Source organism: Amblyomma mixtum, chromosome 5, assembly GCF_055824585.1.
Source record: "Amblyomma mixtum isolate Tamu chromosome 5, ASM5582458v1, whole genome shotgun sequence".
Classification (NCBI taxonomy): domain Eukaryota; kingdom Metazoa; phylum Arthropoda; class Arachnida; order Ixodida; family Ixodidae; genus Amblyomma; species Amblyomma mixtum.
The window spans coordinates 65,031,255-65,046,900 of NC_143016.1; the positions used below are offsets into that span (position 1 = coordinate 65,031,255).

Genomic DNA, 15,646 nt, shown 5'->3' on the forward strand with positions numbered 1-15,646 from the left:
GGCATTATTCAGGTATGGTCACTGCGGCTCTCTTGTAGCAATAAAGGCAAGACGTACTTTCAGAGGTTATGGACATCTCTGACGGAAGAAGCCTTTTGTAGGATGATCAATATTAAAGGGACACTGAGGAGAGCACCATTAATATTTTTTTTATAGTAAAATCCGATAGTTCGGCATGTCATGGCTTTGTTGCCACTTGGCCGGCAGCGAAAGATGCATTTATTTCTAAGAAATTTGGATTCGAAGTTGAAAAAGTTTTTCCCGCCGCTCTGATTCAAACTTGGGATTCTCCTATGACGACACAGGACTAAGTGACGTGAAACATGACGTGCGCATGACGTACCGCAGACTCCTTGATTTCTGCGGCCAGCAGTGCTGCCTAGCAGCAGTCGAAAAGAAAGATACCGCCGGCCGCACGTTGAAGGCATCTATCGGCTATTGCGGCCGTCGCTACAGTCGCTTCGATTACGTTTGCACTGGCGTTTTGCCAGCGTTACGATGGATCTTGTTCTCGAAGTCGTCAATGAAGTTCTCGCAAATAGACAACTTTAGCATACCGTGTACCTTGTTACCGCTAGCGGAATACCGGGAGCCTGCCTACCGTCGGAAAACAGGCGCTGATTGGTCCCGATGCTTCAGGAGCGCGCATAGCTGCCGGGCACGTGGCGCCATCTGGCGACGTCAAGGACATTTGCGCATGCATTGGCTGCGCCTCAGGGATTTGTGGCGTCTCGGGTCCTAGAGTTGCTAGAACCATTGGTTCTAGCAACACTGCTTTGTCCTATGACGTCATCACGCTTGTACTTGCGAGTTTAGCCTGTGGCGGCGATACCTGTATTTTGGTTCTTGCTCTTTTCTACGTTACAAGAGCTTTGCTGTCAGTATGAGTGGCGTTTTTGTAATCAGGAGCTGGTATTCTGTCGATACAAGCCAACTTCAATTTCTCCTCAGTGTCCCTTTAAGGAGAAAGCCTTAAATGCCTCATTGTTGTTGACAGAAGGTTATCAGCAGAGGTGTCACGCTTTTTCTAGTCAGACCAGAAAAAAAAATCTTTGTGCACAATGGGATTTAAACCACCATCCTTCTGTTCCTGCCAACACATATGTAGTTCCCCTTGTCTAGGACGCTGGAGTGTGTTTGCAGAAAGGCGTCGAATCAGACGGATGCCTCCCAAATGCTCTCCAGTGTCTCCAGCATTTAAGATTCACAAACAATGGTGTACATTAACATCTTAACCACACATCAGTGACACAAGCAGCAACACCGCGCTAAAGGCTTTCGCCTCCCCGCGCACTTTAGGTCAGCAAAGTGCCTCCCTGAATTTTTCAGTTTGCATCTGTAATTCTCAAACAGCAATGACTTTCAAGAGTTGATAATGTGCACTCCCTGGCCACATGTTTATTTCAGTGATAGAGATTAATTTCAAAAGTCAGGTTAACTTTTTTCGCCTGACATTAGTTTTGTGTGAGGCCTTATTTGGCTACATTTTTCTGTTAAATAGATTACTAATATTCTTCACATGGACATTTTCAACAGCAGTTCAATAGAACTGCAGTTGATGTAAATGGTACTTGAGCAGTTTACCAACTACCATTGAGCTGTCAATGGCAGTTAAGTTCATGTAAAAACAAACAGTTACCATTTATCATAGCACTGGTTCTTGTTTGGGACAGACAATTCCCTATCTTTTGCTCATTATTTCACTGAACAGTTTAGAAATAGCAGGTTGAACCGAGAAGCTGTTTACCAAATTACTCTCATTTTTTTACTTATATCATCATTTATAGCCTTTGGCTAAATACCTCAGGGGTCTGCTTCAAAGCCAGGTAGTGGTGCTCTTGTGGTATCCATGGAAGTCCTAAGCTTTGGAGTAGAAAGGATGCGAGTTCCTGTCACATTCAAGAGATTTGGAATGACGGCAATGAATAGTGAACCATGCAGCATGGCCCAGTATAACCTCTGGGCTCTTTACTTTTGACAAAGGGTGTACATTACATTCTGTATGTGCTGCACTTCTGTGTCTGTACTAGACCTGCTGGCCTTGCTTGCACACTGTGAGAACTTTCATTCAACATAACAATGGCATTTTCAGTGAACAACTTTGCAGAAGGATGCTGATAACGTAAGTGATGCTTGACGCAATGAAGCGAGTAAGATGTGTGGCCAGAATGTGTGTTCTTGGCTCTCACTTTCAAGATTTAGTTTTGCAATTATCCATTGATTAGGCCACGCCATTCATAACAAGTGTGAACTCAGATTAAAAAAAAAATCATCAACAATTAACTGAAAACACTATTCCACAGTAAGTACAATGCATGCGCTGATTTTTAGGCAGTGCTTTCATCTTTGTACACTGGCAAATTTTGTTTTCTTGAAGGTTCATTTTTGGGTAGAAATTGGTTTTAACCAGAATTTTAGAAATCTGCTTGTGATGCAAGGATCATTGGAAAGCAGATTTTATACAGAAATGAAGATGTCGCCATGCATTGATCATAGATAGTTCTTCTGCATTAAGGGAGTGACCTGTACCATGAATCTGGCTGGAACTGCTTATCAGCCTCCATTGATTTTATCAGAAGTGCTCCTGTGTTGAAAGCCTTCATCTGTAGTCAGCCTAAAATGGCTTCCTGCACATACATGGTCTGTTCTGAAAGTAGTAGGACTCATTTTTTTAAACAAAATTTGTTCAAGAGAATAGTACAAACGATTACAATTTTTCAAGGCAGCACCCTTCCGCACCTACTCACTGCTGCTAATGAGTTTTACAGTTTTCGTACGCCTCCAGGAACGCCTGGACCGGAATGCTGTTTAGCTCCCTCGTCACGGCCTGTTGAACCACCTCTACCGATCCGTGATGTTTCCCTTCGAGCGTCGATTTTATTCTCGGGAATAGAAAAAAGTCTGGCAGGGCCAAGTCGAGGCTGTAGGGGGACTGAGACAGCGTTGCCGCCTTGTGCGGGACAAAAAATCGGGGTCCTCATTCAGATGACGAAGAAGATCCTACCGGTTGGCCTTTTCCTCCTCTGACAACACTCCCGGCACCAACTTCACGCACGCTTTCCTCATGGATAAGTTTTCTGTCACGATCCCAAAAACTTGGGTTTGAGGAATGCTCAAGTCATCAGCAATCGTTCTGGTAGATCACTGTTAAGTAAATGTTTCCCTCGCTACACATTTTCGTTGGTCTTGCTGGTCGAAGGGCGTCTGAAGCGGTCGTCTTCCTCCACTCTTTCCTTACCTTCTCGGAAAAGCTTGTGCCTATCAAAAACACCTGGTCTACCCATGGAAGTGTCACCGTAGGCCTCCTTAATCATGTTGTGAATCTCTTTGCCCGTTTTACTAAGATTTGCTCAAAATTTGATCGCGTATCGCTGATGCAGTAAACGCTCGACGATTCTGCGTGACGAGACGTTTCGACAGGGGTTCACAGTACAAGCGACCTCCTCTCTTCAACGGCCGAGAGCCGACTGCCGATTTTCCCCAGCATTCCCAATATCCCCCTGCAACGAACCTGCACGCGCAGACCACCTCTCGTCCGCCCGTTCGCCCAGGAAAAAAACCAGTCCTACTACTTTCAGAACAGACCATGTATGCTGCTTTTTAAATGTTTTTACAACTCCTTCCTACGACACCCAAACAAGTACGAAGATACTAAAGGAAATCAGTACTGAGGTTTATTACTAGCAGTACAACGCAGAAAAGTTTTTGCTATGTTACCATTTCCTTTGTAATAACATGTGCACAGGCACTCGGCAGCAAGGTATAACAGATACAAAATGCCCCTCTCTTGTCCCGTAATTCCCATAGTATAACTAGGATTGGACTTATCGGTTTTTATTTCAGAACCTAGTTTTCGTTTCTTTCTGGCGATTATTTTTCCCTCCAGATGAATTACTCATTTTTTTCTGATACATAACGTGGCATCTAAGTGCAGTAAAAAGTCAATTATATGTTTACCTCACCCTTTTTGCCAGCTTATGCATTTGATTTACAAAGTGACGCATAATTGGTCGTATTTAGAGCTGTGCTTGTTCAAGGATATGTAATTGCCATTACCGAGAGTAATAGAAACTAAATGAAACCGTCACACAGAACTTAAGAAAATTTGACTTACTAAAGGTGGGATGTCATATTACCATTGAAATGTCTCACTGGGCTGAGCAAGGGGATGACGGGGCATCTCATAATCTGCATGTTGGCTGCAGCGATGGAACTGTCACTTAATTCAGTCACAGTAACCAGAACAAGACACTTCTTCGTGACAGTTTTGCATGGTTTCATGCCAGTGTCCTTATATTTAGTGAAAGGACTTAACTGGAAGAAGTAACTGGCCTAATGGGGAATAGCCACTACTCTAGCATACAATGCTTGGCAAGGAGGGTCATAGAGCCTCTCAGTCTGCAGAGGTATGTAAGGCAGTGCAGCAATGCTTCAAAATACACGAGTGTAGAGCTTAATTAAAGGGTAACACCATTTAACCGGCTGGTGTACATGACTAATTTCCTCTTTTGATTGGGTAATTCCTACTTAATAGCAAGCTAGCTGTTGCATCCATGTCATAGATACTGACCCTTTTTAGTTTTTCATACCTCTTTCTTTTTTGTTGTTGTTATTGTTGTTGTTTAAACTGAAAAGTTCAACCACTAAGTATGATCTTCCAGACAGGTGGAGCTAATAAAGGCTCTGTAAAATGCCAAGTATTCAATACATTTCTGGAAGACACCATGGAAACAGCAATTTTTTGCTTTCAATGCACACAATTTCACAAATGAGCACTAGCATCAACCTGACGTTTTCTGACAAAGTGGATAGCACCCACATCATCATGACCTTTTCTTTACATGCTGCAACAACAGTGAAGAGCAAAAATAAGGCTGCTGAACAAGTTATAAAGATGTTTTGTCACAAATATTTGATTTGGATATCACTGTGATCGCAGGTGTTCATTTCCCGAACAAATTTTTATGTACCAAAGTCTCTCATAGTTTATAAGTATAAAGCACACTGTGGTGGGTGGAAGCAGATTGATTTTAGGATGCACTGAAATCTTAGTAAATAACCTTTTTGCATCTCATCATCAATAATATTTGACTGCTGCTGTCAGGATCAATTAAAGGTTTATGGTTTATGCGGGTTTAACATCCCAAAGCGACTCAGGCTATGAGGGACACCGTAGTAAAGGGCTCTGGAAATTTCGACCACCTGGTGTTCTTTAACGTGCACTGACATCACACAGTACATGGGCCTCTAGAATTTCGCCTCCATCGAAATTTGACCACCGCGGCTGGAATCGAACCCGTGTCTTTCAGGCCAACAGTTGAGTACCATAATCACCGAGCCACCGTGATGGCCAGGGTCAATTAAAGCCGTGACTTTGTGCTCAATAGCAAAGTGCACCAGCCACTGCTGTGAGAGGCGCTTCCTTGTTTAGGTGTAGCAAATTTTTTTACTCAGTGTCTTCTGCTTGATGTGACATTTGATTAGACCAATTGATGAGCAAACATCACACTTGCATCACACATCAACAAGACATTTTTAAAACATGACTGGTGCGCTTCACTCCCACTATTGATAAATTCTTCGCAAAACAGCTCTCTTTGTACTATTGCAAACCAAATGATTTGCTAGGTACAGCAACAAGCCTTGCAATTACTTGCAGCTTGCTATATGTCCCCTTAAATGTATTGCTGATTGTGATTGCCGGGTTACTGTGTCATTGCTTTTGCACAGGGATAGGACGGGTGACCTGAGGCGTATACTGCAGAGAGGGCTTGAAGTGATTCGTGGAATAGGAAACCATGGCATGGACCTTGCTTTAGTTACCCACTTGGCTAGGACGTTTGCCTGCAAGGTATGTTGATGCAAGCCAGCTTTCTGGAAACAAGCACGGTCATGGCTGTGCGTTTTAAAACATTCATTTTCTTATGCAATTAATGCACACTATGTTACATGAGGACATCATTAAGACTTTCTACTGAAGCTGTTAGTGAACACTGTAGTGAATATAAATATATTGCGATTAGATTGATGCTATTTACGCTAACATCAGTCTTGAGCAAAGTCTGAACAGGCAAGCTGCCTTCTGACATGTTTGTTAACTGTAGGTTATTCCGAGTAATTGTTGTGGAGAGAAACTTATACTTGCAATCAACTTAATTTTGACAAAAGTAGGGTGTGGTATTTCAGGGTAAGGACACTATAAAAGGTAATTTAAAATTATTTGGCTTCTAGCTAGGTAGCTAAATATTGTCTGATGCCACTTGCCAATGATAAATTTGTTCTGATACATAACATTAAAGGATAATGCAGTGATATGGAATTGCAGCTACTAGGCATGTTTAACCATTGGCTTAAACTAGGTGCCATATTCACTTCAGTGTCTCGAACACACTAATTGTTTATTGTGTGCAGTCATTATCCAAAGGTGCCGAGGGCCTTGAAGAGGAATCAAAAGCCCTGGAAGAGCATGCAGCACACTACTGGAAGCTTGTTCTATCCATGCTGGAGAGACCTATTAGCCCCAAGAGACCACTGACACCTACACGCCAACTGTTCTGTGGTTCAAGTAATGGCACATTGATGAGCCCAAAAGAGACAAGAGCTCTCAAAGATGAGGCCAGGATGTTTCGAGCTGTGCAAACTATGAATGCAGGCTGTCTGGATGAGGCAGCTGAGATACTGTTGGAGCTGACCAGTGCGCAGGCTGCCTTCTACACAGCCCAGGTGAGAATGAAGTGACTGCAAGTGCGTTCTTAATGGCAAAAGGGAATGGTTTCTGCCATATTACATGCACAGTTTAAGAAATTGAGTTGGATACGCTAACGTTTTTTGACGCTTATGTGTGGTTGCACTCAACTTACAAATTTTGACACAAAGTGCTTATGTCTAGGGACATTATAGCTCATAATTCAGGTACATAAGAAGTGCACCAAGATAGGTTTCTGTTCAAAAATTGCCGTACAAAGTCCTTGAAGAGTTTTTCAGCCATCAGCACAACAGTACTACAAAGTATTAGCTCTTACACAGTGACAAGAGGAACGAAATGGGTTTGACTAGACTTCTGTCATAGGCATGCACACAGTGGGGGCAGGGAGTGCACCCCCCCCCCCCCTCCTACTTCTTTTATCCTTCTATTGCTCCTATCAGAAAATGTAGAAAAAAACATAAAAGAAAGAGAGAGGGAGCCCAGACCAACAACGCTTTGCCAGACTTATCGCCAATTCAAGATAAATGAAAAAGAGGTAATGCTCGAAAGGAAAAAAAAAGCAATTGAAAGGGAAAATCAGAGCAGTAAAAAACAAAAGGCACATCACCGCCAATCATCTAAGAGGGGGTGCCAGGCCTGGCCCATACCTTTACTCTGTCGAACCTGTTCCATTATTGTTTATAGTACAGTGTTATGGCCATGCAGGTTTTTTGGCGATACCAGCGGCCGAGGATCTGTGATGTATTCTAAGAGCTATTTTCTTCCCGGGAGACTTTGAGGCAATCTTTTCAGGTTCTTTTTTGCAGTTAACAAAAAGACAGATGAGTCATGTATTTTCTACGGTTCACAGAGAATGGTAATTCCTTCAATAGCACGTTGTTACATTGATGCCTCAGCAGCGCAGAAACTGCCTTCCTCTGCCGACGTTACATATTAAAGTAAAAACTTCTGCTAAATAATAATTTGTATACTTTGCAATTCTGTCACTTCGAATAAATGTTTTGTAACCATTGCTCGTTTTTGGGTTGCGTCTTGACTTGAAGGGCACTGCGCTGAAACTTTGCTCCCCCTAATGGTCAACTCTGTGCATGCCTATGACTTTTGTCACTGTTGCGGCAGAAACAATGCAATTCTATGATTGAAACAGCGCAAGGCCGAAGGCCAAAGAAGAGAGCAGAGAAAGAAGGAAACGGACAACACAGCGCTGAACTAACAACTTACATTTATTTGGCACGCTGCACGTATAAATACATTTATGCACCAAAATAGAAAACAAAGCAAAGTGGTCATTCATGCACTCGGATTCTGCACGCCAACACAAGCTAAGATGTGCAATTCAGGAAGCGAAGTTCTTTTTGAGATAAAGATACTGATGGAGCGCTTACACATGTGTCACCATACTTCTTGATATTCGAAGCCTTGATTATTTCACGGCACAGCTTTTCTCTGTTCCTATCGACAAGTCTGCAAAAATTAAACTGTGGGGTGCAATCGCACTCACGGCAATGCATACTGAGGTTACGGGACTTTATTATCAACATTGTTGCGGTGCTGCCTGAGCCTATCATTTAAGCACTGTCCTGTCTGGCCAATATAAAACCTATTACAAGTGAGAGGAATGGAATACACAACATTTTTTTGACACTTCACGAATTTGCGCTCATGATTTTCCATTCCATTCCTCACTTGTAATAGGTTTTATATTGGTCAGACAGGACAGTGCTTAAATTTGGCTCAGGCAGCACCGCAACAATGTTGATAATAAAGAGTCCCATATGTTATGTTATCTTGCTGACTACGAGGCTCCTCACTAGTTGGAGTGCATCTTACTCCTTCATGCCCCTTTTTCTGTTTGTTACTCGAGCTAACATGTGCGCAATTTGGTTGGCCGTTGTTTTGAGGAGGGTGAGAGCATGTTGAATTCTTTGATTACATTGGAGCCACATCCTTAGAATCCATTTCGTTTTCTTGGGTATGAAGCCTCCATTAATTTTTACTTTTATGCGGAGCTTAGGGTTCATAGATACCGCTTGGTTTCCTTTCCCTTTTCCATATTTTCATGATGTCAGATTTGTCAGGTGAGCAGTGGACTCCTCTTTGATGCACGTATTATTCTATCAGAGTGGCTGCTGTTTGGAGCTGTTTCTCCTTTTCGTCAAGGGAGCTCTTGGTCGACCATAGCATGATATCATCCATGTAAAAAGCACGTCTTATACCTTGGATGTTTTGGAGTTTTCTGTTTAGGCCAGTCATGGCAGTATTGAACAGGGTGGGAAGATCACTACTCCCTGAAGGGTCCCCTTGTTTGGGGTATGGAAGGTTATGATTTCCAGCTTTGCCAGCTCCATCACGAAAGAGAAGGAAGTCGCCATCGCACTCGCTATCCAAGAAGGAAGAAAATCAAAGGAACCGTTGGCAGTCTTAACAGATTCCCAAACAGTATGCAGGAATTTCCAAAAAGAAAGGACTGGCAAGAACGCACAACACATCCTGATCAAACTCAAAGAAGAAGACTAAACAGAAAATTACCCAAAGGATAACTTGTCCACCGGGACATGAAGGAATTACAGGGAATCTACATGCAGATAGAGTGGCTCGAGGGTGAACAAACTGCTGGGCCCTCAACACATCCACGGTAGAGGACCTAACGCCCATGGATACCGACTACTGTACGATAATAAAACTAATATAGAGGGAATCGTACAATCTACCCACCACCCCACCGGAAACTAAAGACTAAAGAGGCCACCGATCTGCATATGCTAAAAAGACAGGCACCTTCGTAACTACACAAGATTCAGCCCATAGCTTTTAGGGACATATATGCTCATGTTGCGGGTCAGTGCCAACCCTATACCATATAACATGGAAGTGTACATCACACAACATAGAATCTCACATAACCAATCCAAAGAGATTTGTGGGAGGCACTGCTGGCCAGCTCAAACCTAGAGGACCAGATCCTCCTGGTCAGAACAGCCAACAGGCTTGTGGAAGCCAACGGAGCCCTGAAATAGTGGCCCCGACCACAGATAAGCCTCACATGAGGCCAGCTCAATAACTGATGATTCAATCAAGTTTATTCACTGACTCACTCAATTTCTGAAATAGTTTCAGAGAGCTTGTCTGAAAGTTTGTTGGTTATGCCAATATCACAGCAATCCTTAGTTCTAAATGTGGAAAAAAAAAAAAAAGGCATTCATGAAGATGTTTTTTGCTTAAAGGGAATGGATGCAATCTGCAGGGAGTGAGGCCGTTTGAACAGGGTGGATGAGCTATGATCCCAACTGATAGCTCTTTATGACCAAACTCTTAGTTCTTTAACAGCCTCTTCAATGGTGAAAGCGTGGTGCTCCAGAGCATTGTCCTGCTGCAAAATCCAGCCAGTTTGCACGTACTATGATCAGATATAAATGAAATTGTCCTCTTGACTAGGCCTTTTGGAACCTGCACATAATAGGCTCTCATTTGAATTAGCTTCTCTTGAACAGTTGAACTGAAAAATATTCAAGGCTTATCATGACAGACAAGTGCACAGTTTTTCCAGAAGTTTGCTTCTCTTTTAGCTTATTTAGCAGTATACTTGTTTTGTGCTTTCATTATTTGGTGCTTTCTTTTAGACTGGTAGTAATAAAATGAGCTTTCATTGCACATTAAAACTCCCCAGAAAGTTTTATTCAGGTGGCAGTTCACTCTTCCATTGGTTGCACACCATTGCAAAGTTTGTTTGGTTGTCACTGGGGGGCAGTAGCATCTGCAGTCTGTCTTGTTGTAACCTACTAATAGCTGAGACAGTTTTTCACAACAACATCGATCAAACCGATGGAAATCTGCATTGCATCTGCAAACTGATGTGTGGTTATACTTCAGTCCTCTTATTATTGCCTCAGCTGTATTGATGCGTCCTTAATTTGCAGTTCTGTGTCGGGCCACAGCAGCTGCTTTTTTATGGCGACAGAATAAAGGGACATCTGCGGAGATAAACAATTTTGGCACAAATCTTCCTGACCGCATAAAAAAAAATGTGAATGAGAGTGAAACTAGCCAACCTCTTCAAGAGAGTCATGTTTCAAGGCTGCTTCAATCCCTTCTTCAGGGGTGACTGCATGGAACGGCCTGCAGCAGCCACTTTTAACACCTGTGTGCTAAGATTTTCACACATGATAAAGAACGTGTTGTTGTCAGACGTCATTTGAAGACTGTCACTACTGTGTCTCATGGCCTATAGTGTGCTTATTTAGGATAGTGCAAAAATCCACATTTTATGTTGCCTAGTCTACATTTGTTTTTTCAGGGAAAGTTTTGAGATGTTGCATATGCAACATCTTAATATCCCTGAAGAGAAAAGTATACAACAGCTGTATCCTACCGGTACTCAGCTATGGGGCAGAAACGTGGAGGCTAACAAAGGGGGTTCAGCTTAAGTTAAGAACAACGCAGCGAGCTATGGAAAGGAAAATGATAGGTGTAATGTTAAGAGATCGGAAGAGGGCAGAGTGGGTGAGGGAACAAACGCGGGTTAATGACATGTTGAAACCAAGAGGAAGTGGGCTTGGGCAGGGCATGTAATGCGAAGGAGAGATAACCGCTGGTCCTTAAAGGTAACGGAGTGGATTCCAAGAGAAAGCAAACATAGCAGGGGACGGCAGAAAGTTAGGTGGGCGGATGAGATTAAGAAGTTTGCGGGGATACAGTGGCCGCAGCTGACAAAGGACAGGGTTAATTGGAGAGACATGGGAGAGGCCTTTGCCCTGCAGTGGGTGTACGCAGGATGATGATGATGATGATGATGATGATATGCTCAGTGTTCCCTTGTTACAGAACTGACATTTGGAAGTGTCAGCAGTGGAATGACCTTGGTGCAAATTGTTTATTCTAAATGCCTCTTGTTGATGGCATGCCCGAGCTTGTTTTGTTCTGCTGTGTGTGGGTGTGCATATGTGCATGCGTGCCGTACGTGCTCTGCCACGAACCACCGGTGGCAGCAGGCAGTACCTGAGTGGCGCATCGTTTAACTTAACCATTGCACCACTGCACCAGGACTGGCATGAGGACTCCCAGGGATCTGTGAACGTAAAGTAGAGAGTGACCAGTTCTGCGTATGTGGGTATTAACCCATTATTGCTGTCTGAGCTACTTCCATCCATGAACAATGGATCCTAACGCTGGAACTGAAGTGAAAAACCTAAGTGTTAGCGCACCTAATTTGCATTTAGCCTAACTACGCAAATCGACCATCAGTTTTTATCTTCCTGCCTTTGTTCGTATAGCAAAATAAGGGTTCGCCAAGATCACCTGCATGGCACTGATGTATCACTTCTGCATTCCATGCTCCTTGTTTAGCTTCCAGATGTGAGTTGTATGTATAACAACATATGTTTTATGGAATAGCTGTGAAGCCTGTGTGATATGTATTGTGCCAGAAATGCCAGAGAGTGTTCCAAACTCTGCTGCATTACATAGCATACCAGTGCAGCTATAAACAGGAGAACACGGAGTGTTGACTTGCCCCACCTTGATCACTCAGAGCCAATTGGTCACATCAATGAATTTAGTGCTAGTAACTTGGTGGTGTCATGTCATATGTTAGTGAGCTGAAAATGAGTATTGAAATGTATAATTCTTGTAGAAGCAAGATTTACATGCTTCTTGTAAGGAGGGGGGCAGTGCCAAATCACTGCTCACATGCACTGCCGTGAAATGGTAAGCTGGCAGCGCAGAACCAATGGTGAATGATTGCAGGCAGCAAAAAAAAGGAGCTGCAATTGAGCTTTCAAGCAGGGACTTATTGGGGTAATGCAGCAATGCTCAAATGTGCAACACGAAGTGAAGGCATGAGTAGAAGAAACTACAGACATGAAAACGAGCAGCCAATTGAAGGATGACCTCTTACCTGCAGGACGCCATGCAGTCTCTGCCAAGGCAGCCAACTGCAGCGGAAGACTTGGCTGGTGCAAATGAGCTTTTGGAGCTGCAGCTGCGCACACTGTCTCTGCACCAGGACGTGATGAGCCAGCTGCATCAGATGCAGGATATCAACCGCTCTGCCGTAAGGGAGCAGAGTGACAACCACCGTGCTGTCTTAGACCACATCAAGAAACAGAAGGCTACTATGGAACAACTTTCGGTTAGACTGTTTTTTTTTATTTCTTCTCATTCCTCGGAGTTTTAGATAAATGTGTGACAAGTGCTGCATCATGATGGCTGCATGAGAGTACTTAAGAGATGCTTTTTTAACTGGATGGTTCATTACACTCGACAATTCTTGGCGATTCTGCGTTGACTACCGTCGTCTAAATGCACTAACAAAGAAAGACATATACCCGTTACCTCGCATTGATGACGCAGTCGATTGCCTGTATTCGGCGTCATATTTCTCCTCTGTTGATTTGCGATCTGGTTATTGGCAAATTCCCCTGCATCCATCCAACCGTGAGAAGACAGCCTTCATAACCCCAGATGGTTTGTACGAATTTAATGTAATGCCATTTGGATTATGAAACGCCCCCACAACGTTCAAGCGATTCATGGACACGATCCTTCACGGCTTAAAATGGGAAATCTGCATGTGTTACCTGGATGATGTCATCATTACGCCATGTAGTGGCTGACTGAGGACTTGGAGGAAGAAGAGGAAGGCGCACGCAGACTGATCTGGGCTCTGAGCCGTTTCTGGCCAGCTGTGTTCCGTCCAGCCTTCACCTGTATAAAACATAAGTTGTTGTTGTTGCGACTGAGAGAAGGATGAAAAGGAAATTGCATGGGCCTGCCAACTGGCTCGGCACCGCTGCCACGTGCAGATAGAGGAGAGTTTAAAGATAAGAGGAAAGAGTGAAAGAATAGAAAATACGCGCGTCGCTGCAACAGCTGGAGCGGACGCTGGCTGAAAAAAACAGATAAACGTCTGTATAAAACCCATTTCATCCGCTACAGTATATATACTGGCTGACCTCAGTGTGGTGCCAGTTTTCCCAACTAGATTCGTACCAAAATTGTGAGCAACCATTTGTCGTACAGCGTTCCTGGTGGTGTCAAATGATTTCTCGTTGCATATAGCTTACATGTAGTAGTCAAGTTCAAGGCTAGCCCGTGGCAGAGATTTGAAGGGATGACATATGCACCTTCAATTGAATGCCTTCCCTAACTCTTTTCCTCTTCCCTTAAGGTGCAGTTGATGTGTCCACCAGGATGTGAGACAGTTACTGCTGCATTTCCTTTCCTAAAAAAAACAATTTTCTTATTTAAATTGTGATGCAACCGTTCCTCATACACCATTGCAGGTAATGTTAAACGATTTCTTGTTGCATATAACATTAGTCTCTTAGTCAGGTTGGAGGCTAGCTTGTGACAGGTATTCGAACCGAGTGATCGAGTGTTTCACTCAGACATTTGTGGATTCAGCGTAAGGTAACGTTCAAATGTCTTCCTTTCATTTCTCAGCATGCAAGCTGCGTCTAGGTCGAATGCTCACGATGACACTGTAATGCTTTCGTCTCTACAGCACTCTCTAAAGTGCCCTCTGAATTTTTTTTTTTACTGTTTGCCATGTGCAGCGCCATCTCAGCCAAAACGTGCAATGGAAACTCTCTGAAATATAATTATTTTGTTCTCTTTAGTTTGAATGAATAAAAATTAATAAATAAATTAAAGAAGTAATGTGTTAACGGAATGAGAACTCTTTGTGACCCCTTCTTGGGCCAAAATAGTTAACCTGTTTGAACCTCCCATGCTTTCTGATGTCTTGTCTCCACGGCAACCAAATGATGCAGACTTGCTAAGCCTAGCAGCTCTGTAAATCTAGAAGCAATCTAAAAATTTGGCGCATTTTATTGGTAAAATTTTGTAGTGCGGGCATATTCAGACAACTAAAAGCTTTCTGCATCTTTCGTTTGCCGTGAACATGAACCACAGTGTAGTGGCAATGACGAATTGGTGCTGAGGTGAGCGGCCTTTGTTTAGCCGGACACTGCCATGTTGCTGCAACACAAGGATGCTTGGGTTGCACGCTGTTTTGGATGAATAGCGTTCACTACTCACCCAAGACGCAAGGTGTGCCAAGATGTGTATTTCGATGCCCCAAACTTCTTGGGGTCCCGAAGGCTTGGGGCCCCCTATTCTAAAATTCTATGCAGAGGCATACTTCACCCTAAAGTCTTGCAGACCATGTGTATATCGCAAACTTTCACCATCATTTCACCTCTGTTTTTCTTTTAACCCAGAGACAATAACTTTCCTGACATATGATAAAAATATTCTTGTTCATCTTTCGCCGGCGATGCTGCTGCCATTAAATTTTAGTTAGGCTAAGCAGACTCAAGTGCTCTCAAGGAGCACAGTTTCCCCATTATCCCACCTCTTTTCCCAAAGGAGTGGTTGCCCCTACTTCCTGAAATCTTTCCACCTACACCAATGCTTCCATCGCTAAGTAGTCAATAATTGTGGCACTGTGCCATTGTTTGAAGGCCCAATTTCATTTGCTCTGTACTGCACAAGTTCTCAGGCCAGTGCACCTTTGACCTTTCTGACAGTGCACAGATTTCATTTGCAATGTCGACATTAATTTGCCATCTCTCCATCTCCAGTCCCAAAGCTTCATCTGTACTCACCAATTCCACTCTCAGAATCAGTGAGTAAGGTTGATCACTACAGCTACCTAGCTTAGTGGCGGGAAATGCTTTGCAACAGGGGGTACAATGCCACTGCATGCACGTTACAATTTTAGCACCACTGTCACTGCTCAAGTGTGTTTACCAATCCTAAAGAGTTGCTAAAGAGACAGTGAGTGCCCTTTACATTACTGCTTTGAGGAAGCAATATTAACTCAGCACCTGTCCTTAGGCAGTTTAAACAGCACTTGCTGCAAACAGATTGCTATTGAGTAAATGCCAGAGATGCAATGAATGATGGAGAGGCTGACAATGTTAACCTGATGCCTGAACT

The 15,646-nt window shown here is 43.3% G+C and overlaps 1 protein-coding gene across 6 annotated transcripts in view; it reads left to right on the forward strand.

Annotated features, from left to right (window-relative positions):
* Nucleotides 1–15,646, forward strand: part of LOC149342465 (uncharacterized) — a 77,864-nt gene that overhangs the window by 43,885 nt on the left and 18,333 nt on the right. For all 6 annotated transcript variants that reach the window (XM_089544837.1, XM_089544836.1, XM_089544835.1 and 3 more), the window contains 3 exons: nucleotides 5,731–5,851; nucleotides 6,412–6,723; nucleotides 12,606–12,833. In XM_089544837.1, coding sequence (XP_089400963.1) covers nucleotides 5,731–5,851; nucleotides 6,412–6,723; nucleotides 12,606–12,833 — 661 coding nt within the window. The remainder of the gene's footprint in view (nucleotides 1–5,730; nucleotides 5,852–6,411; nucleotides 6,724–12,605; nucleotides 12,834–15,646) is intronic.